This window comes from Lagopus muta, chromosome 1, assembly GCF_023343835.1.
Source record: "Lagopus muta isolate bLagMut1 chromosome 1, bLagMut1 primary, whole genome shotgun sequence".
In the NCBI taxonomy this organism is placed as follows: Eukaryota; Metazoa; Chordata; class Aves; order Galliformes; family Phasianidae; genus Lagopus; species Lagopus muta.
Window position 1 is genome coordinate 142,179,406 of NC_064433.1, and position 22,197 is coordinate 142,201,602.

The following is a 22,197-nucleotide window of genomic DNA, read 5'->3' on the forward strand; positions in this document are numbered from 1 at the left end:
AAGCTTTGAGAATCATTGTTTTATATGAGTGATTTCACTGACATAAATGCAGTTGTTATACTGAGAATTATTTGTGCAGTCATTTCAAAACCTTCATCCTTCATGCTTTATGAATCTTAAAGTGGCGAGAAGAGCTGTCAGACATATGCATTTTTTACAAGTTAGAAGGCTGCAGCTGAGAGCAGTAAATCAAATCTTTAAGCTGATTCCCTCATAATTTTTCTTCCCCATCCTAGGATTATCCTTTCTTCCTGCACTTACCTCATATCTTTGAAAAGAGGGGCTTTGAGGCCCAGCAGGCATGAGCATTGTGGCGTCTGGAGGATGACTACTGACTTCCTTGGTGTTTACTGTACATAATACTTGGCTCTTTGTCTTTTCTGAACCTCATTGTCATCTTTGTGTTCTTCTGGTGCAATTGTTTCTCCATCTTTATTTCTGACAACCCAAGATGGTATAGAGGCTGTGTTGCAGCTCACCAGTTCTGTGAGATGATGGATTCATACTGGCATGTCTGGTACCAGGGCAAAGGAGATTGTTCATGTCTTCAAGCTTCTGTGATGTTACAAGAGTGTGCAGAATGGAGGGAGCCATGCTTGTGTTTGATGAGATCCCACTCATACCTAATTAGGCAGGTTATGGCAGCCAGTGTTCCTTCTTTGCTTTCTTTCTTTTAACAGAGTAAAAGTACCATCTGGCACCAGCAATTGGATTTTCACAAGGTGAAAGCTTTTCAACAAATTCTTTCTTAACAGAGGGGAAGGATGAAGTACAATCCTTAGATTTGGAAAAAAAAAAACCAAAAAACAAAAAACAAAAAAACCATGCCTGATTGTTAATGCTGACTAGAAGGAGAGAGTAGAGAGAACAGAAAAAACAGAGTATACATTATGTGATACAAAGGAAATAAGAGAAAAATTCTAGCAAATATGTTTGTAGGTTCTGTGGAAGAGTTTGTGCAGGAGCAAGAAAATGCTTTCTTGTTGACAAAAAGCTAGAAAACAATACTACATTGGTAGGGCTAAGGATATGATACAGTAGATTTTTTTTTTATATATTCTCTTATAAGATGAGAGAGACAGAAGTAAACCACAGCTGGAACAGTGGCACTAAACTAAGTTGGATTTTTTCCCTAAGTTTGTCTAGTAGCTGTTTTAAGTTTCCTAAGGAAGTTCCAATTTGAGCTACTGAATAAAGCTCGAGAGTTTGTACTTTAAATGTTGTTAAGTGCTGCTATTTTGTTAATTGTACAGTGCTCGAGGTACAAATAAATCGTATTCATTTCTGTAGCATATTCTTTTCTGAAAAGTCAGACTCAGGAAAGCAGATATATACGTTAATGGGCTTGATTTCAGAAATCGTCTAACTACAGATGCTGTTAATATGGCAGAAGTGGGAGTACATGTGTGGTGCTCCTTTATTTCTAGTCTCTACTTCCCTCCATAGGATCCTAAATACTCAGAAGAGGAACTGAAACACCAAGTGAAAGCTGACTATATGCCTGATTACACACACCTTAGAAGACACCACCAATAAATCTGCTCACAGATCTTTAATTTCTTACTTTCTTTCCTGGCCAAGATTCAGTAACTTTTGGTCTGTAGTGACTGTCCTTAACCAAGTCTGATAAACCTTCTCTTTTCAGGTCTACTTTTCCTTATCTGCCACTCAAGCAGAAATTCTTTGCTTTTGTACATACAAGTATACACACATTTATGCACCGCAGTTACTGAAACAGGGCAGAAACAAAGGAAGCAAGCATGACAGACCTCTAAGCAAGTTCATTATGGATGAGCAGTTCTATGTTTTGCCTCTGGAGAATTATCTGCATTATTTTTTTCAAGGTGTCTCTTTTTTCCTGCTAAGTGCATGCCTGTTGCATGTTTTGTGGAGCTAGAATACCTCTTGTACTACTACTGTGCTGGGTTTGTTCTTGTTTATTTGCTTGTTTGTTTCTTTGTGTGGAGAGATTAAACATTTTCTTGTTAAAGCAAAAACGTCTGTGCTGCTAGGTATCAGGTAGACTTTAGCCATAGCTATCCATATTGTTTTGCTATCGTAATGTAGCTGCTATCTGAGTACCGATTGCTTGTTGTTGTTCCATAGTAATTATTCTTGGATGTCATCTCCAGACAACTGGAAGAAGAGGAGGTTATAAGGAGTAGTCAGCACGGGTTCACAAGGAGGAGGTCGTGCTTGACCAACCTGGTAGTCTTCTATGATGTTGTCTCTGGCTGGGTGGATAGGGGGAGAGCAGTGGATGTAGTCTACCTTGATTTCAGCAAGGCATTTGATACTGTCCCCCACGACATCCTTATAACAAAGCTGAGGAAGTGTGGGATAGATGAGTGGACAGTGAGGTGGGTTGAGAACTGGCTGACTGGCAGAGCACAGAGGGTCGTTGTTGGTGGTGCAGAGTCTGGTTGGAGGCCTGTAACTAGCGGTGTTCCTCAGGGGTCTGTGCTGGGTCTGGTCTTGTTCAACATCTTCATCAGTGACCTTGATGAGGGGATAATGGCCACCCTCAGCAAGTTTGCTGATGATACGAAGTTGGGAGGATTGGCTGACATGCCTGAAGGCTGTGTTGCCATTCAGCAAGACCTGGATAGGCTGGAGAGCTGGGCAGAAAAAAACCGGATGAGGTTTAACAAAAGCAAGTGTAGAGTCTTGCATCTGGGGAGGAATAATTGCAGGCACCAGTACAGGTTGGGGGATGACCTGCTGGAGGGGAGCTCTGCGGAAAGGGACCTGGGTGTTCTGGTGGATGACAGGTTGGCCATGAGCCAGCAGTGTGCCCTTGTGGCCAAAAAGGCCAATGGCTTACTGGGGTGCATTAAAAAGAGCGTGGCCAGCAGGTCAAAGGAGGTGATCCTCCCCCTCTACTCTGCCCTGGTAAGGCCTCATCTGGAGTACTGCGTCCAGTTCTGGGCTCCCCAGTACAAAAAAGACAGGGATCTCTTGGAAAGAGTCCAGCGGAGGGCCACGAAGATGGTGAAGGGCCTGGAGCATCTCTCCTATGAAGAAAGGCTGAGAGAACTGGGTCTGTTCAGCCTTGAGAAAAGGAGACTGAGAAGGGACCTGATCCAGGTCTATAAATATCTAAGGTGTGGGGGGCAGAATGGCGAGGCCAGACTCTTTTCAGTGATGAGTGGAGACAGGACAAGGGGAAACGGCTGGAAACTGCAGCATAGGAAGTTCCGCAGAAATGGGAGCAAGAACTTCTTTACAGTGAGGGTGATGGAGCACTGGAACAGGCTGCCCAGGGAGGTGGTGGAGTCTCCTTCTCTGGAGATGTTCAAGACCTGCCTGGATGCCTACCTGTGCGACCTGCTGTAGGGAACCTGCTTTGGCAGGGGGGTTGGACTCGATGATCTCTGGAGGTCCCTTCCAACCCCTACAATTCTGTGATTCTGTGATTCTGTGATTCTGTGATTCTGCTAAGCACATTCGGTGATAAGCTTGATTGAAAGGAAAGATTTTAGTAAGCATCCATTCTGAGAACCAATCTGTTTTTCCATTTTTGTACATTTGCTCTTTAAAATAAGAAGTTCCCACTTTCCTGAAGATTGCACACTTTCTTTGAAATGACTTTGTTGAACAAAAGTCTGAAATACCAATAGAGAAAAAAGGGAGATGTACAGTGGAAAAAGAAAGGCATATCTATATTGTGCAACTACCTAGAACTCGCTACTCTGCTTTGCTTTTGAAATGCATGGAAGGACATTGCAGGCAACGCACTTGAAATTCATGTTTTCACTCTGTTGGTTCAGACAGCTTTACCATGAGGACCACTGTAATAACGACAGGCTGGAAAAAGTTACAAGCAGCTTGGTTAGCATCGCAAAGTTTTCAGCAGTTACACACCGAATGCAGTTCCCCAAGAAAATATTTTTTTGCCTTAGTATGCAGCCATCCTGCGTATGCCATTCTCTGCCTCACTCACACCCATGCTGCAGAGGTTCTTATCTACTGAAGTATATGCTACTGCTCCTCCAAGTTCACTGAAAAGATTGGAAGCTTTATTCAGAGCTTTTGTGACCACATCATTGAAAACTACATTGTCGTGTGCACATACTGCATGCACGTGACCTTAATTCCAACATTCTGTAATTTTGTAGCTTTGCAGATTTGCTTTAATAGGAAGCAATTTTCATCTAAAGGTATTAGGTGTATACACCCTTATTATGTTTCCTGAATACCATATTCAGCAAAAATTCAGTTTAGCAAGCAAAGGCCTATGTTTAAATCTCATTAAAATCATTGAAACATGTAAGGATTTTGTTCCCTGGTCCCCTTAATGGCGTCATTGGGATTGTTTGTGCAAAGCTAAGTATACGGGAATGCATGGCAGTCTGGCCTAGTCTGTATCTTGCTGTGGATCTTACTTTTATTTTGTACTCCCGGCTAGAAGGGAGCCTTGTTCAATTTTCAGGAATGCTTCAGAACACACTTCACACCGAGATGGTTGCAAAGGATGTGGCTGGTGTCAGGCAAGCTATAGGTACTTAATAGCATTAGGATCTTGCAGTCTGTGTTATGAATGTTTGAGATAGTTGTGAGTAGGCATCCTCAGAGAGGTGATAGAAGAAACTTTCTGAGTATAGAGCAGACTGTGCAGAGCGAATGCAGTGGGGAATGTCAGAGTTAACTAAAAATGAACCTGTAACAGTCATCTGCCTGCAAGGATGTTTAGACAAGGAGATAGCTGTTTACGAGCTTTTTTCATTCCTATGATTTCTGATTAAGTTGTCATTATTTTTTCCTGTTTAAAAAGTTAGCTTTCTACTTTTTATTCCAGTAAAATACAGGGCTTATATTCTTCGTGTTGTTACTGCTTAAAAGCTTTTTAGGGCAGATTTCTCTAAAGGAAAGATATGAGCAGATCCATCGCAAAAGCAGTAGCTGACATGGAGTCAATAAACAAACACTTTAGAGAGAAAATTGAGGCAAAACAAAGCAAAAAGCTCTTGGATTATCGCAGATGAACATTATTTTAAAGATGAAGCAATGCAGTTTACTTTCAAACTAAACATTATAAGAATAATATTCAATATTTATGATTAGAAACAATTTTCATTCTCTGTTCAAAATTCTGTCCCTAAAACCAGCCTCATATGATGGCTATTTTTAGGTAATAAAAATTAAAAACTAGATACAGATACATCAACTTTGGCTTGTGGGCTTTTCAGTTGAGTGTTTTGAGGCTGGTTGTTATTCACTGATCAAACTGCAAACAAGAATGATTTACTGCTCTTGGACTGGGTTTCTGAAATTTGTAAGGAATTCTTTCTTGGAATTTGTAAGTGCTCTGCAGGTCTAAGTTTATGACCTTGTTTTATTTATTCCTACTCTACCCCTTAAAGAGAAAAATCCACTTAGTAGTAAAGGGCATGTGACTAGAGCAGTTTTTTTCCCTGCTCTGTTCCTCCAGAATTTTTCTCTTCCCATTTGGGAGATGTACGGAAGAGAAATAGTAGAATTGGCATCCAACTCAGCAAGACCTATGCCACCACTGGCACTGGAGAAGGATTTCATTTCTAATGTTCTGAATATACAGAATTGCTTTTTCAGTCTTTGAAAACAGTAGATTAAAATAAATCTAAATGTCAAACAGTCTTTAAACAAAAAAAACTACTATAAATCCATGAGAGAAAAGGGATGTGCTCCTCCAAAATGTTCCCCCATAAAAGCATGAAGATTTACAGGTTTACAGGAGAAACTAGATTATTTCTATACATACATATTGGTTATTTCTCCCAGCTATAAATACAATGAGAAAAATGGATTTCCTTAAATTTACTGTAGCTGTAAGAAATTTACTTTCTTGCATATGTTTAATCTCAAACACATTTTTTTCCATACTGCCTAGTTCTTGGAATTAATGATGTACTAATATACTTCAGCAATTCCAAGAATTGTTTTGTACTTAATTTTTTCATTGGAACTTACGTGCCTAAATCCACTGGTTTCTTGAAAATCTTGATCTCTAAGAAGACAATTCCAGATGTGATTCTGATGTTTTTGTAAGCCAATAAGAAGCTTACGATGAGACAGTTTAGTATATGTACAAGGTGCATAGTGGATGCTACAAAACCTTTTCTGGGGAATGTGTTTATGCAAATGTATTAAGCTAAAAACACCAGGAACTTGAAGCATCATTGAAATGAAAGTACAGTAATATAAATGGGTACATATGAAGCAGTTTAGTAGTAGTAATCTGTAATCTGTAGTTACACTTGCAGATTACTTGGAAAATTTAAGAATACTGACACTTGAGTTCTGTTCTCACAGAAAAAATAACAACAACAACAAAAAAGCACTGTAAATGAATATACAATTTACTTGTATACACTACTGTCATGACTATATAACAGGTAAGGTTAATCCTACTGGATGTTCAAGAGAATAACCTATAGTATACAAAAAATGAATATTATATAACTGTGGTTTAAAAGTGGTCGTGGGTGGGATAGCAACATTAAGTAAAACCTAATTTAAAAATTACTTAAGAGCCATGCAAGTGCAAATGAGGGCAAGGATACATATTTATGCATAGGTGTTGATACAATGTTAAACAGAGATGTAGGAGTAATAGAATTTGTTTGGCGTGTCTGAGGAATCTGACAATTAAACGTGCTGCTCAGAGTTAATGACCTTAGGTGCTCTATTGTGAATAGAAAGACATCTACAGAAGGTGATTATATAATTTATGTAATTGCATAATTTTGTGATTGTCATTGACGATAGCTCAACGCCTAGGAGATTCAAGATTCCAGCTAAATTACTGAATCTCATACTGAGCTAATACATTTCCAGTGGGCCCTACTCTTCAAATAAGTATATTAATGAAAAGTTCTGGAGACGTTCTAATTAGCAATCACACCAGATTTCATTTGCTTAAAATAAATAGAATTTGCCAAAGCTGAAAACTGGACATCTATGTCTGTACAGATTGTATTACACTGACGTTTAGGATCACATATCAATTCAGTGTACTGCAGTATAGCATGGATGACAATTCCCTCTGAAGAATTTGTAGTGATACAAGTACTATGGGACTATGTATTTACTGATGTCTTTCAAATAATCCTTCAATTTTGTATGTATTTAATTGGCCAAGATTAAAGAGATTGGTATTGGTAAAGACAAATAGATTCCTTACTATCTAATATAAATCCAATCTTTATTAAATAACTGGAATTTCTATAATTTCCTCTTTTTCAGGGATGACTATATAAACGGGAATATTGCTTTATTTATATTTATATTAATGTGGCCATTTTTTAAAGTGCTGTAGATCTTTTTCTTTGAAATATAAAATCAACTGGATGATTTTCAAATGAAAAACATCTAAATTTCTGTAACTTGCACAGATATTTTCAGATTTGTTATTAGCTTGTTTTATTGTTTAATTACAGCATACTTCTTTCCTCAAGTCTTATAAGGTATCTTATAATTCCACTGAGAATTCTTAAATAAGCATTACATGGCACAAATATAGGACAACAGAATTTTCCTATCAAAGGATATTCCTTTGTTGCTCAAAAAATGTTTGATGCTAATATTTTAGAGAAACTCTTTGAAGTTAACTTCAAGAGAAACTCTTACCATACAAACCAGAAGAGATTTAGTTTACTAATTAGCTGCTTCAGTTTGATTTAGTGTATATCAAAATCAATTCACAATTACGGTTGTTTTTTTGTAATTAAACTCCTTAAAACAATTGTGTATGAACGGATTGGAAACTTTTAACCTGCCATTCTTTTTTATTCAGTTTCCCTTCTTTTCATTTTCCATTTATTCTGCATTTAACATTCTACATGATTACACAAACATTGCACTCATCAGTTGAAAAGGAAGAACTGGAATTGAGGCTCATGTAAATAAATCCATATTCTAGATGAGTTACACGTCCATGAACGGTAATTCCCCTATCACTGCCATCTAAGATTCCATCAAGTATTCTTGCTTGCTTGCCATGGTACTATGTGCTATGTTCTCCTTTGCTTCTCTTCTGCTTTTCTGTCCTCTATCTGCAGTGATTATGGGATTTTTACTTTCCACTCTATGTGCTCTCACATTAGCAGTTATGAAGTGAAAATTCAAAAAGAATATATGTGAATAATTTTGAAAGGATGAGTTGAAGGGAGAAAATAATCATTAAGCTGAAGAATCAGTGGGAAAAGTCATTTAAATATTTTCTTTCTTCTTCCTTAGTCAAGAAAATTCTTACAGTCCATGTTGCTTGTCTGTATGGAGGGCATGTCCTGCAAATTTATCATTTTTACCCAAAACCGTACATTACCTTGTATTTCTTTATTGCTTTCCCAATCCCATTTACTTTACTGTAATCTTAAGCATGTCTAGCTGCATTCGGCAAAGCAGCTCTTAATGAAGCATTAAATCTGTCTGTTGCAAATCAGGCCTACCTGCAGCTGAGTAGACAAGCAGATCCAGCAAGTTGTGATGGTGAGAGGAGTCCAAAAATTGGAACCGCATGCCCATACAAATTGTCTCCTTGTCTTATTAAACTTATTAATACTTGTATTTGATGCATCTGTTGATTTGCTTTTTGTAGGACCTTCTAATTTCTGCATGATAAGTATGATCACAGTTATGAACACTGCATAATATGCTTATCTCTTTTCACATGGCATCTACAATTTTAGCTCTTCTGAATCCTGTTTGGAAAAACAATAAAAAGCATGGAAATGGTGTTCAGGCTGGGCTGAGAAATAGGGTCCTCCATTTCTCTCAGAAGGGAGTCTCCTATGACAGTTATCTTTCTTTCCTTCTTAGCAGAGGCAGTCTTTAGGCATGGAGTCTACCACCTCATCCTGAATACCCTTCTGAATGGACCTTCAACTGCATCCTCACTCACCTCTTCCTCAAATTCAAGAGCCTCATACCTGTTACACAGAGGCACATGGGGATCTGAGATGGATAGGGATGAGGTTTGCTTGCAATGCCAAGCTGGGATCTGCTTCCACTCCTCCTTATCTCTGGAACCCCCTACCTCTGCTCAAAAATGGCAGGCTAGGGGGTCCACCACAGCATGGGGGGTATCACCCTGGTGTCTTTCTTGCAAGTTTGGCAGGAAGATACTCCACCAGTCTGTCTTGTGTTAACATCTCGTATGCTGCTTAGTCTCTCCACATCTTCCTTAGACTTTGTCACCATACTGAGTAGATCATCCACCTGCTCACACCTCAGACGGGTGTAATCTCTGCCAGCCTTCACCTGTAACAAAAGGCTCAGACACTCCCTTCAGCCAAATCATTTTTGGGCAGGTACTTGGTCTGAGTTGCTAAATTCTTTTTGACAAGAACTTTGTGCCTAATGGAGACCATGGCCAGATTTGTTGCCTGGATGTCAGCACATAGGTGAGCCAGTCTCCCAAGTGGTTATGAAACTGAGGAGTTATTATGTTACTCATTCAATTACCCAACTAATTTTGAGTAAATATTCAACTGAATTTGTAAGGGAGAACTTCAAAATGATCAGAAGTCTATAGTCTTGTGTGTCCTGATTGCAGCCTCAACAGGCTTCCTGTGTGATGCAGTCCAAATCGAACCATAAATTCATTACCTTAGACTCAATATATTCTCAATTTGAAATACTATTTTATTTCATCCAGGTGACATTAGTTTGAGTTGCTTTTTCAAACCAACACCTCTAGTTCTGCTTTAGTGAGGGAAAGATAGATGTCACAGACATATTGCAGTACTGAGTAAACTTGGAGAACAGATGTTTTTTAAGAATAAGAAAAGTACATAGGAAATCTCTTCTCTTTGCTCTCCTTATTAATAGCTGTCAAAATCTCTGATTAGTTCTGCTGTCCCCTAACTCAAGGCAGCAGAGTCTGTATGTACTCAGCAGTTTCCAGTACTGTTAGGTGAAAATAATTCCAATGATTCTCTTCTATGAGTTAAATTTTGTTTGAACACAAACTGCTTTATTAGAAAGTAGGTTTTGAGTCTAAGAGCAAATTCTTTTTTTTCCTTGTAATTATTCATCTGATCACTTATTTAATGGAGTGTTTGATTTATTTCAAAGTAATCCCTGCTTTTATATGTAAATCACAAGTTTTTGAGAAGAGTGTGGTAATTAAATTATGCAAGGAAAATGCAATGAAAAACTAATCAGAAGATGGAAATTCCATTGCAATGTTTTATGTTTATTTACATAGCCAAGTAATTCAGTTCAGAAAAACATTATTTTCTAAAACTGAGATTTTCCATAGTGTGCTATTATGAGTATGTTCCTTATGTTTCCCCTCCTGTACCTGAGTAACTATTTCTGAATGTTCTAAGCTCTTATGCGTGAAGCAGATGTGTACATGTTTTGAATCACATTCACTGTGTGCTGAATTTAATCCAATTACCTATTTCCTGACATAAAACTTTTCCCACAATGTGAAGTTTTTGTTCCTTCATTCAAGCACATAAAAGTCATTATATAAAGGTGATAAAGACCAGAACTCAGTGCATTTTGAGGGAGGTAACTCTTGCCTGTCTGAACTATATTGTACATTGCGTTCCTAAGACAATTACATATAGTAACATAGAAGATTAATGCACTCTATTACGCAAGGCATTGCAATCAGAAATCAATAATTGATACAAATGACCAGCCCAACTCAGGAAAAGATTTTTCTTAATTGTAGATAGAATTGCCCAAAGCATACATTTGGCAGTTTCTAGTTACAGAGGGAAGTTCTCAAAGAATTGAAGTATTCTAGTACTTCAAATGCTGACCAAGTAAATCTTTAAGTTTTGAACAGCTCAGCCATTGAAGAGTTAGAAAAAGTACTGAAATTTAGCTCAGCCTTCTTCTAAAGAATTTCAAAGCATTGCATAAGTGATACAGTAAGATAAAAAGCTGCAATAGGATATGAGAAGATTAGTAGTTCTAGCTGAGTTTAAGACTTTTCCATGAAGGAAGGGATTATTATTGTTCTTTCTTACTGTCTTTGTCTGGAAATCTAAATAATTGCACAATTCAATAGTAGGTAAATGAAAACCCCTAAAGGAAATATTCTTTTACTTGAGGAACTGCTATGAACCTCGCTTTCATGCTGTTTTGAAATACTGGCAACAAGATGTCTGAAGAGAAAACCAAGAACTTCCACACACATATTTTGATGCTGGAAAATAAGTTATAAGGACATAGTTATCACTGTTCCCACAGAAGGTAGCCTTTGAAACAATTAGATTACATTTTTGCTTTCTCACCATCACTTCTTCAAACTGAAGAAAATTGTTCCCCTACTTTTTAAGTTTTATTTTTATTTTTTATTCTTCTTCTGTGCTAAAACATTTGGCCTTGTTATAGTGCTTCCTCAGTATAAAAGAAACAAGAAGTTGTTTGGGATTCAAAAGCATATTTCACCTATGTAAAAAGAGGCTACTGGCAAGTATAAACTCGATTTCTTCCTGTCCTTAATTGCTCTATATGTTAATTTCTCATGAACTTAAGGGAACTACTAGATGTGCTTTAAAGTCTTCCTAATAGAAGAATTTATGTTTCCAGTTCTCCAGCTCATTCTGAGTAGTCAGTTCTCTTCTGCCCTCTATGTCTATCATCACCAAAACACCTACATAAATCTCTCATGGTATTTGAACACTCTTCTGACCAGAGGTAGGTTACAGCATGTATGTATAACACCTACTCCCCCCTAAAGCGCTATTTCTTTTGCATGATCTATACAGGGTTAATAGATGCCAGCTTTCATATGAGCAACTTGCTCATTTGAGTTGGTGCAGCACAAATCACACTGAAACTGAAGCTGGGCTAAACATTTGAGAAGGTGGATTAAACTGCTATGGGTGAAAAAGCGTATACATCTCTCTTGCTCATTTGAGCCTATCTTTTTGCATGGGTAATGCCTCATCCATCCTAAGAATTATACTATAAATTCTGGAAGTTTTTGTGCTGATCCTCAGCGAGCACAGAATGAAGACTGTGGTGCAATACTAATCTGTTATATGTGATTGCCCTTTTAGTTCATGAGCTATTCACTAAAATAAGAGCAATATTTTCCTTCATGATCGTTAAGCGGTTTGTAAATCATGGATGCTACTGTAATAACATAAAAAGAAAACAGTGCTAATGAATCAAGAAATAAATAGATGAAGAAAATGAGTTAGATAGAGACAGTGAAAATGGCTGATTCACATCTGGTTAATAACTGACATTCAAAACATGGATCCTGAATTGAAATGTAAGTGAAAGGGTAAGCAGTTTCAGGGAGGTATTCAGGGTGAGGTATTCAAGGCCATCTAATTCAAAGAAACAGTGGTACTTGAAAACTGTTGGAAGCAAGGTTCCGAGAGGTTCAAAATGTAAAAGCTACAGAAATTCTGAAGGCATGGAAAGAAACTACAGTGCAAATGGGTTCCAAATTCCTTACCTTTTCCATCGCTTTCCATGCAATTTGTCAGAAAATTGAAGCATGTATAATAATCAATTATTTGTCAAGATTACAGTTAACATAGTTCTGTAGGAGTGATCAGTGTAAAATATATCACAGTTCATACATGGTACAGCTTTTGAATAATGGCAGATGGATTAAGTCTTAGACATGGAACTGTCCTTCTGTACAGAAAGTTATTAAGAACATTTATTCTTTCTATTGTCAAAATAAAAAGATACAAAAATAAGAAAATATTGTCGACACACGTAAAATAGAAGATAATATCTTGAAGATTCAGAAACAGTATCTAACTACGCTGTAATGCAGATTCTGAAGTAGATCAAGATTTCAGATTTAAAAAAATTGAAAATGTAGATTAAGAATGTGAAATACATCCATAACAATGTGACCAACAGAACACAGCATCATAAATCAGCTAGAATTTGGAGTACTTTCTCTATATATGTTTAGACAGATATGTGTACATATTTTTTGATGTATTTATGTATATATATGGTGTATTAATCCATAATGTAACAGGTTAGAGTGTTAGTTTGGGTATTTACCAATTGCTGTACCTGACAATAAGTGCATTTACCACTCTGGTTTTAAAGTAGTTCAGATACTAGATTGCTGCTAAGAAATCAGTTATACTTTGGAAATATAGAGTATTTTTTACTGTGAATGGGGAAGAAGTGGTAGGCTTTATTTTTTTGAAAGTACTATGCAGGTGAATCCATGTAGGGCAGATAAATAATTAATTATGTCTTGGTAAGTAATAAGGACTCTTCATCCCTAGCTTAGGTAAGGTCTCTAGAAATAGATCAAAAATTACTTTGGCCTGTTTCATTTCAGTTTTTATACAGTAATTATTTTGTCGCATTGCATTTGCTGAATTGTTTTGCAATGTTTAGAAAAAAAAGTTACATTAGTATTCAAATTATGTGGATTCTATTTTGCATTTTATTATATGTAGCTTTAAGAAAATTACTGCTAAGGTAATGATATATTTCCTAAAAGTTCTAAAATGTGAGGGAAGGTAACAATCTTCATGCATTATTGTTGTCATGAACAATTTAAGTAGTATTTTTAGCTTTCTTTTATGCTGCAGCTGCTGTTCTCCATTTCTTTAAGTCAGACTGCAGACATTGAAAGGCAGCTTGCTTTCTCCATGTTTTTTGCAAGGAAAATAACATAGCGGTGGTGGCTGATTTATAAACTAGTGAGGAGGAGGAGGTTCATTTATTTTCAAGAAAACTTTTATTTCATGGATTTTTAGAACAGAAATGTCACCATTGCTCTGATAGACTGTCCTAAAAGGTTGTGAAAGGAGAAAACAGGCTACTGTTAGTGGGAGCACATCTGTAGCACTTTTTTCTGCTATTATAGAATGCAAAGTAACAGTACATCATGTCTGTAGAAGGCAAACACAATGCTTCTTTGACATATAGCAGAAATAAAGCTTTGTCAATCAAATCTGGGATGTAATGGAAAAGAGTATATAATTTGTGGCAGACATTTTTGCCATTAGTTTGTTTACTTGTAAAAGTCATGCCTTGCAGATTTTCTTTTCTGTAAGCTTTCTTTTCTATTGCCATTTACTTCCCAAGTGTATATTTTCTTTTTCTTCCTGATTTAGTGACTTTACATTGTTCCTTTGTTCACAATTCTGTTCACTTTTTTTTTTTTTAAATAGATTTTTATTTTCATCCAAATTTACTATTAAGAAATAGACTGTGGTACAATATTACAGATTCATGAATAACTTATTTCAATTATTAAAAATATATTTAGACTACTGCAACATAGTCCTCGGCAAATGCTGACTTCTGTGTGATTTTAGCTACAAATTATCCGAAAGTGATATTTGTTGTTTTAAAGAAGATATTTTGATAGCATGAAAAGCAGGCCCATACTTGCATATTGGAGCATGTATTTGCATCTTCTGTTGTGTCACATTTGCATGTTCTAATATGTTTCCATTATTCAATAATTCTTCAATTTACAGCTTATTTTGAGGCCACAAAAGTAATAGACCATATAAAAACACATAGTTAGATGCACTCTCTGCCTTGAGTTTTACTGACTAATCAGATTAAGTAGAAGGTGGAAACAGAAGCACAGTAAAGTGAAGCATGTACAATGTTTTTCAAGGTAGGAAGAGAATATTTAGGTTGAATTATCAAGGGGAAGTTCTTTAGTATGAGAGTTGATAAGGCACTGGAACAGGCTGCCCAGAGAGGTTGTGAATGCCCCATCTCTGGAGGTGTTCAATGCTGGGTTGGATGGGGCCCTGGGCAGCCTGGTCTAGTATGAAATGGGGAGGTTGGTGGCCCTGCAGGGGGGTTGGAGATTCATGATCCTTGAGGTCCCTTCCAACGACAGCCATTCTATGATACTATGCATATTCTAAAATCTGCAAGAGCTAAGATTTTTTCTGGGGAGGGAGGGTTGTGATTCCTTGAAAGCAACTGCGAGCAAAGTTTCTCCATGCTGTACAAGTAAAGGAACTATTTTTCATTGGACAATGGATCTTAACGAGTCTTTATATCCATCTCTACTACATCACTGCCCCGAGAAGTTCTCTGCCTACAAAATGATGCTAAAGGAACTGTTTCTGTTTCCAAAACTAATGAGTTGTTCTACTCTTATTTCACTGGGATGAGCAGCTTGGAAGGAGAGACTGCCTTCACCAGAACATCTGAGCTGAGGCTACTGATTACTTGCTTTCTTTGCATTGTCTAAATGCCATCCCTGTCAATGTATGTCAAACACACATCATCGTATTTCCTCACTGAAATTGCATTACTTGAATTGGTATCTCGTATGAAAGTTTCTCTCAAATGCTATCCTAGATTGACAGTGTATTTTAGTGCCCCACACTGATATACAACTGCATCAATTTCAGATATTAGAAGCTTGCTCCCTTAAAATTTGTGGTTAAATGTTAATAATTCTCAGAAATATTCATATCTGCTAAATTTTTCTTGCAAACAAATCTTTGTCAGGCAATCATAAAGTATGTTAAAAGCAATATGGTTTGTAGAAAATTAGTTACATGCTTGTGAAATGCTCTACAGTGTTCCACAAACAAAAGGGAAAATTTCCTGCAATTTCACAATTTTGTATTTGCTTAGATGGCCATTAGCCAACAAGATGGAATCAAAATTATCCTATTCATGCAATGAATAATCTGTGATTAGCAGTGTATAGAATGTGATTTTCTAAAGCTCCTTTCATAGACAAGGTATTATCAAACACTTCGTAACGAAAAAAAAAAAGAAAAAAAGAAAGGAAGAAAAAAAAGAAAAAGATTAAATAAAGACTAAGAGTATAATAAACCTGCACAGGATCAGAGGCCTTATCTTTTCTTTAGCCCAGAATTGAATCTTTTCTCAGCAATTCTTCAAAATCATGTTGCATAGAATCCTAGAAGTCAAGTTTTCTTTACTATTTCTAGTCTTGTTGCAGGACCAGTACCTTACATATCAAACCACTACTGGCTAGCATCTTGAGTGACCATTTCCCCATTTCTCATGTTACCTTTTTATGGTAAGAATTTGACACATACAACATAACCTGTCCCTATTGTATAAAACTCATGAAAAGAAAAAGCAAATGTGAATTTACTGGTAATTCCTTTTAATTTTTAATTTGACTGTTTTGTGTGCTGTTGTAATGCATTTGACTCATGCTTTGTTAGCTTTTCTGAACCAGGGTTTTGTCTTCTGTGATAGGGTGCTCCAGCTAATGGTGCTCTAAGAAAGTATCAGGTACGGTAAGACTTACAGTACAGTTAGAATGGTCACTAGCAACTAATCATGGAGGTGCTGTGCACACAGCTGAGTTAGAAGTCCAACTGGGGTGATCTACTCTGCAACAGGCCCATGAGCAAAGAAGGTTGAAGTAGCATAAGTGTAACATTTTTGATTGTGATATGTAAGTTAAAATATCACCTCTTTCTTACACATGTGAATAACAACTTGTACAAACCAAAGGCTAGTCTGGCTTCATGAGAAGATGATGTTACAGAAGGCATACAGTATATATAAAATACAAAGAGTTACAAACATTTTTCCTGTTGATGGATACAAAATTCAAGAGTAACAAATTCAGGAGAAAAGCTGCTTATCTATATAGAGAGTCTTTTTAGTTAAATGATGTTTATTCTGCTCATTAATTGATCTGGTTCTTTTAGGAGCTGCTCCTGCCAATCTGACAGTTATCTACTCAGCTTTTCGCACACTAAGTGGCAAAATAAGTAGAACTTTTCCGTGTATCAAATTTTCTCCATGGCTTGCTCAGTACTAATAAACTTGAGGGTTTTGTCAATAATTTTGTATTTTTGGGGCCACTTTGTCATCAGAATTTTTTATTAGGCCATCAGTAAGAATTAATTATTGTCAAATGCAGTCTGAATTTCTGTAGATCTGAACTAAAACAAACCACTGCCCTCTTTAAAAATTTCACATGGTGACATTGAACATTTGCTAGTTTTGAACTAGTAACATCAGGGTAAAATAGCCTATATATTCTTCTGTTGCAGTCAGACCCGAGAAGTTTGCGTGCTTTCTTGGTAAGTAAAGTCTATAATAGACTTGAAATAAAAATCCCATCTAAAGGATGGTGGAATAAGAAATGATTTGATATAAATAGAAAGCACCAAAAATGGTTTTCAAATTAGGAAAGCATACTTCCATCTTCTTATTTATTGTGTTTTTCATCATAACTGCTTTTCACATGGAGCACTTCTTTCATAGCCTAAGGTGTATATTGCTCTGGTTGTGTAAGGCAGCAGCTATTGTGAATTTTCTCCATGGCAGTGAACTGGCAAAGGCCAATTTATGTCACTCATCCTCCCTCTGCCATATAGGAAGCCTAATGGAGTATTAGAGCAGAATATTTTGTTCCTGGAGTGACAAAAGACTGCTTTAGACTCATGCACAGTAATGCTCTGTCAGATTAAGTGACCCAGGTAGCTTTCTCTAACCAGCAATTCCAGTGTCATTGCTTACTTGAGCTTTTGAGTGAGACCACAATGTTACATAGAGTATTTTTCATTTAGAGTGCCTCTGCCATAATAGACACATCTCCAATGAATAACAATAAATAGGATTTTAGAAAACTTCCCTGTTCTCATGAAATTCCAGTCTACACACATTCTCAATGTACTTATGTGTTTACAAACACTGAAGGGATCTGAATTGCTGCGTTTGTCCTACATTGATTATTAGGGGCCATCGTATCCTTTATGCTCTGTTCCATCCATGTTCACCACAGTGTCCTGGACACTGGAAGTCACCATCCTACATGCAGCCAGATGCCAGCTTTAGAAGTGACTCACAGTAGATATGATAAATTCTTCACTGCTGTAGTTGATTGATGGCAGCAACAGGGCATTTCACTTAAGACTGCTTCAGCACAGCTAATCTTACATCCAATTTCATATTAGACACAATTTTCCCATCATGCATCTGTCTGACAGCAATATCAGAACATTTCTCTCTTCTTGTTGGTTCATGTTGGTTGATGCTTGGCTGAACACAAGCCAGCAGTGTGCCCAGGTGGCCAAGAGGGCCAACGACATCCTGGTTTGCATTAGAAATAGTGTGGCCAGCAGGAGCAGGGAGGTGATCATCCCCCTGTACTCGGCACTGGTGAGGCTGCACCTAGAGTACTGTGTTCAGTTTTGGTCCCCTCTCTACAAGAAAGACATTGAGGCCCTGGAGTATTTCCAAAGAAGGACAGTGAAGCTGTGAGGTGTCTGGAGCACAAGTCTTATGAGGAGACTGAAGGAGTTGGGATTGTTTAGTTTGGAGAAGAGAAGGTTTAGAGGAGACCATATTCCAAAAGTCCTGCAGAAATGTGTAAAGACATAATGAATGCTTATGGTCAAACAACATAAAGGTGCAGATGAGCCATTTCAAGGGTACAAGTCTAAATTAAAATTCTGTGATGCAAAAAGAACAAAATTAGGTGAAAATAGAGAAAAAGCTGTGCACAGTAATTGTGTGTGCTAGAGCAGTGTGATTGATCTCCTAAAAATGTTAGAATCTGTCTCTGAGACCAACAGAAATGCAGCTTGTCATTCATAGCATTCCTGACAGGTGAGCAGCCAGACTCCGCCATGCTAAAGACAAAAATAAGTAACCTATTTGGTGTTTCAGGCACAATAATGAAGATGTCATAGAGGGTCACACAGTTAATCTAAATCCAGTTATTTTATCTTTTGGGAAGAATATTGTATTTTGTATACAGTGTGGATATATTCACCTTTGATACAAATGAGTTGTAGTGAAATATGAAGTGGTAGGATGCCAGTCTGGCTCCCATGAGCAGGCCAGTCTTGGGATTTAAAAATAATTAGTTTCTTTTTTGGGTCTTCTCAGTGTGGTGCTTTTGCTGTGCATCTGCCTGCATATCTCCATCTTGCAGGCTGTTTGAGTTATCCATAAACAGCCCAAGGACTATATCGTTATTATCTTGGTGTTGAATTGTTTTATGCAAACATAATACTCTCTATTAGCTAAATTGTTTCCTTTCAGGCTAGATGAGATGAGAAAGCAACATTTAGTAATTGACAAGAATCTTTACTGAATTTTACTGGGCTTATTATACTGCTGTAGGGTATTATTTATGTTATTTCATTTTATTTTCCAGCATAAAATATAGCACTGGAAAATCTTTTTATGAGTGTCCCAAGATATGAACAATATTGAGAAAGTATGCATGTATGTATATATATGTACACCAAGATGGTTTATTAATTTTTATTCTTCCTCTGGTACCATATTGCTTCCCAGTTTTGTTGTTGTTGTTGTTTGTTTTGTTTTATTATTATTATTATTATTATTTATTTTTAGTGATTTTTTTTTGTGATAGGACAGAAAAGTAAGTATCATCCTTACATAGCAGGTTTTTTTTAGCAAATCCTTTCACAATTAAGACAGCATACTTTGTTACTATGAAGAAAATTTTGACACTATTAAAAATACAGTGTAAAATATGCAGAGATGAGCTGCCTGTTTAGAACTTGTGTGAAATAGAAAAGTAACAGATAAGATGCTATCTACTGGAATCTCACCACTTACAAAAATGCATATTTGAAATCATGGTTTTTATTACTATATCCTGATAACTTGCCATGTGAATTAAAAATAAAAGCAAGACAGCACTTAGCCACTAAGTTTTAGTGGATTCATTGCACTTCGAGAATTGTTATTAGCTCAGACTTTTCAAGTAAATTGCTGCCTGTCAGACTTTATTCCCTCAGCCTCCATGATGGGAATATATAACAATTTTGTACCACTATGGTTGAAAGGAAATCAGTCTGAAAGAATAGGGTTGAACTGTCCTCTGTCTGCAATGTTATCAATGAATCACATATTAAATCCAGATGTTTAGAGGCAAGAGGTTGTGTGCATGTAGCTGTGTTCATATTCTCCACTCCGCTTTGATTTCAGTGGAAATCAACAGAGAATTCAACAGATGAATGCTCCTGTAGGCAGGTACAAATATTTACCAAAAGCCTGAACAAATGCCTGTTTCTCCAGCCTTCTATATTTATTGTACTGTGTTCTAATTTGAAAGAAAATACAAGAAAAAAAAAAAACCAGAAAAACAACACAGCAGTTTTAAAGTGCAGTTCAAGACCCTAAGCTCCTGGAAGAGTTAAATATAGAATGTAAATTGGAAATTTCTTAGTCAACATAACAACCTCAGCTGACTGAAGACTGAGATAGTTTTTTACAAATCTTTATGAGTCTTCTAGGAGTTAATACATGTTTACATATGTAAAAATATATGTTGCTTAATTTTTGCATTCTAGTATAACATATTTACATTCACAGGCCCAAGTTATATCTTAACTTCCCTGGTACCTACAGGAAGCAAAAAGCAGCAGGGAGTTAACAGTTCAGATTTCTAGAGTGCCATTCTGGTAACTTCCTAACACATGTGATGAGGGCAGGTTTTCTCTCTGGGCCTCTTAGAGGAAATAGGGATTGTGAGAATTAAGGAGCATACTTAGTTGCAATGACCACAAGATGCTGAAGTTCATGATTCTTGCAAGGAGGGAAAAAAAACAAAAGCAGAATCACCACCTTGGAGAACAAACTGTCCTGTTGAGTATCTGCTTGAAAGAATCCTATGAGATAAAGTCTTGGAGAGAAAAGGGTCTAGAGCAGCTGGCTAACTTTTCAGTATCTTCTCCAAGCTCATAAAATTCCATCCCAAATTTCAGGAAATCAAGCAAATGTGGCAGGAGTCCCACATTCATGAGCAAGTAGTTGCTGACTAGGCATTGGTGAAGCCATGTTGGTTGCCTCGGATCACTTCCCTGTCTTCCATCTGCATTACCATAGCTTCCAGGATAATCCATTCCATGATATTCCTTGTCACAGAAATGAAGCTGACAGGGCAGTAGCTCCCTGGGCCGTCCTTTCTTCTCTTCTTAAAAAAGGGTGTGATATTGCTTCTTTTTCTAGTCACCAGAGACTTCACCTGACAGCCATGACTTTTCAAATGTTGTTGAGAATGGCTTGGAGACAAAGTCAACCAATTCTCTCAGGATTCTGGAATGCATCTCATTGGAACCCATATACTTATGAATGTTCAGGTTCATCACGTGGTCACGAACCTGATATTTGCTTACATCCCCTAACCACCACCTTCCAACCCATCCAATTGAAAGTGAAGAACTAAAGCAAAAAAAATTGTTGAATACCTCAGCCTTCTTGTCCATTTTTACTATCCTGCCTGTATTGTTTACTAGGGAGTACAACTTCTTAGACTTTCCTTTTCTGATTGATGTACCTGTAGAAGTCTTTCTTATCCTTCTTTGCACCCTGAGCCAAGGCCATGTCATTCCTGACCCCATCCTTATACAGCCTAGCAGCATTTCTATACTCCTCCAGAATACCTATCCCTTCTGCCGCTGCCTGTGCATTTTTCTCTTGCTCTCCATTTTGACTGGCAGGTCTCATTATGTGATCACTGCAGCCCAGGCAGCCTCCAATCCTAATGTCACCAATCAATTAACTTGCATTGGTGAGTAACAGGTCATGTTTAACAAGTTCTGGCATGGTGGTTGGTGACCTTGCTCACGAGAGAGGGCTTGAAACTAGATGATCTTTGAGTTCCTTTTCAACGCAGGCCATTCTATGATTCTGTGATTCAAGTAATGTATTAGAATATTTTTGAAGACTAATAACTGATAATCAGGAAAAAAAAAACTTTATAAAACATATCGTTATAGATTACTATGTTTTGACAGTGTAATAAAACTTTATAATACATGCGGTTTGACTCATCTTGATGAAATACTTGTTCTTTTGCAGAAAATGATGAGGTCATCAGTGTTTCATATGTTCATATTAAGCATGGTCGCTGTAGATGTCATTGTTGCTGCTAGTAACTACTACAAAGGAGAAAATTTCAAGAGACAGTATGATGAATTTTACCTAGCTGAGGTGAGTATGCTGAAAGATCTGGATATTTTTCAAGATAAGCTGAAGTCTGAATGTCAAGCACATTTTAGCATGTAATTTTTTTTTTTTTTTAATTCCCTTAAGCATTCCAAAAATTCTTTGCTAACTTGTTCAAGCTCCTCTGTCTGACAACTTTTTGAAAGGTAATTTCCTCCAACAAAATGTCAGTGGTAATGAGCTGAGGCTTAAGTATAGCACCTGCAGGCTATGTATGTCTGCTGAATTGCTATCTTCTCTAGCAAGAGTATAACATTCATAAGAATTTAACATTTAAAAAAAAAAAAAAGGTAAAAC

General features: G+C 37.0%; 1 protein-coding gene across 3 annotated transcripts in view; it reads left to right on the top strand.

The window, feature by feature from the left end:
• NALCN (sodium leak channel, non-selective) overlaps positions 1 to 22,197 on the top strand; it is a 212,504-nt gene that overhangs the window by 91,810 nt on the left and 98,497 nt on the right. For all 3 annotated transcript variants that reach the window (XM_048929331.1, XM_048929321.1, XM_048929339.1), the window contains exon 11: positions 21,754 to 21,885. In XM_048929331.1, coding sequence (XP_048785288.1) covers positions 21,754 to 21,885 — 132 coding nt within the window. The remainder of the gene's footprint in view (positions 1 to 21,753; positions 21,886 to 22,197) is intronic.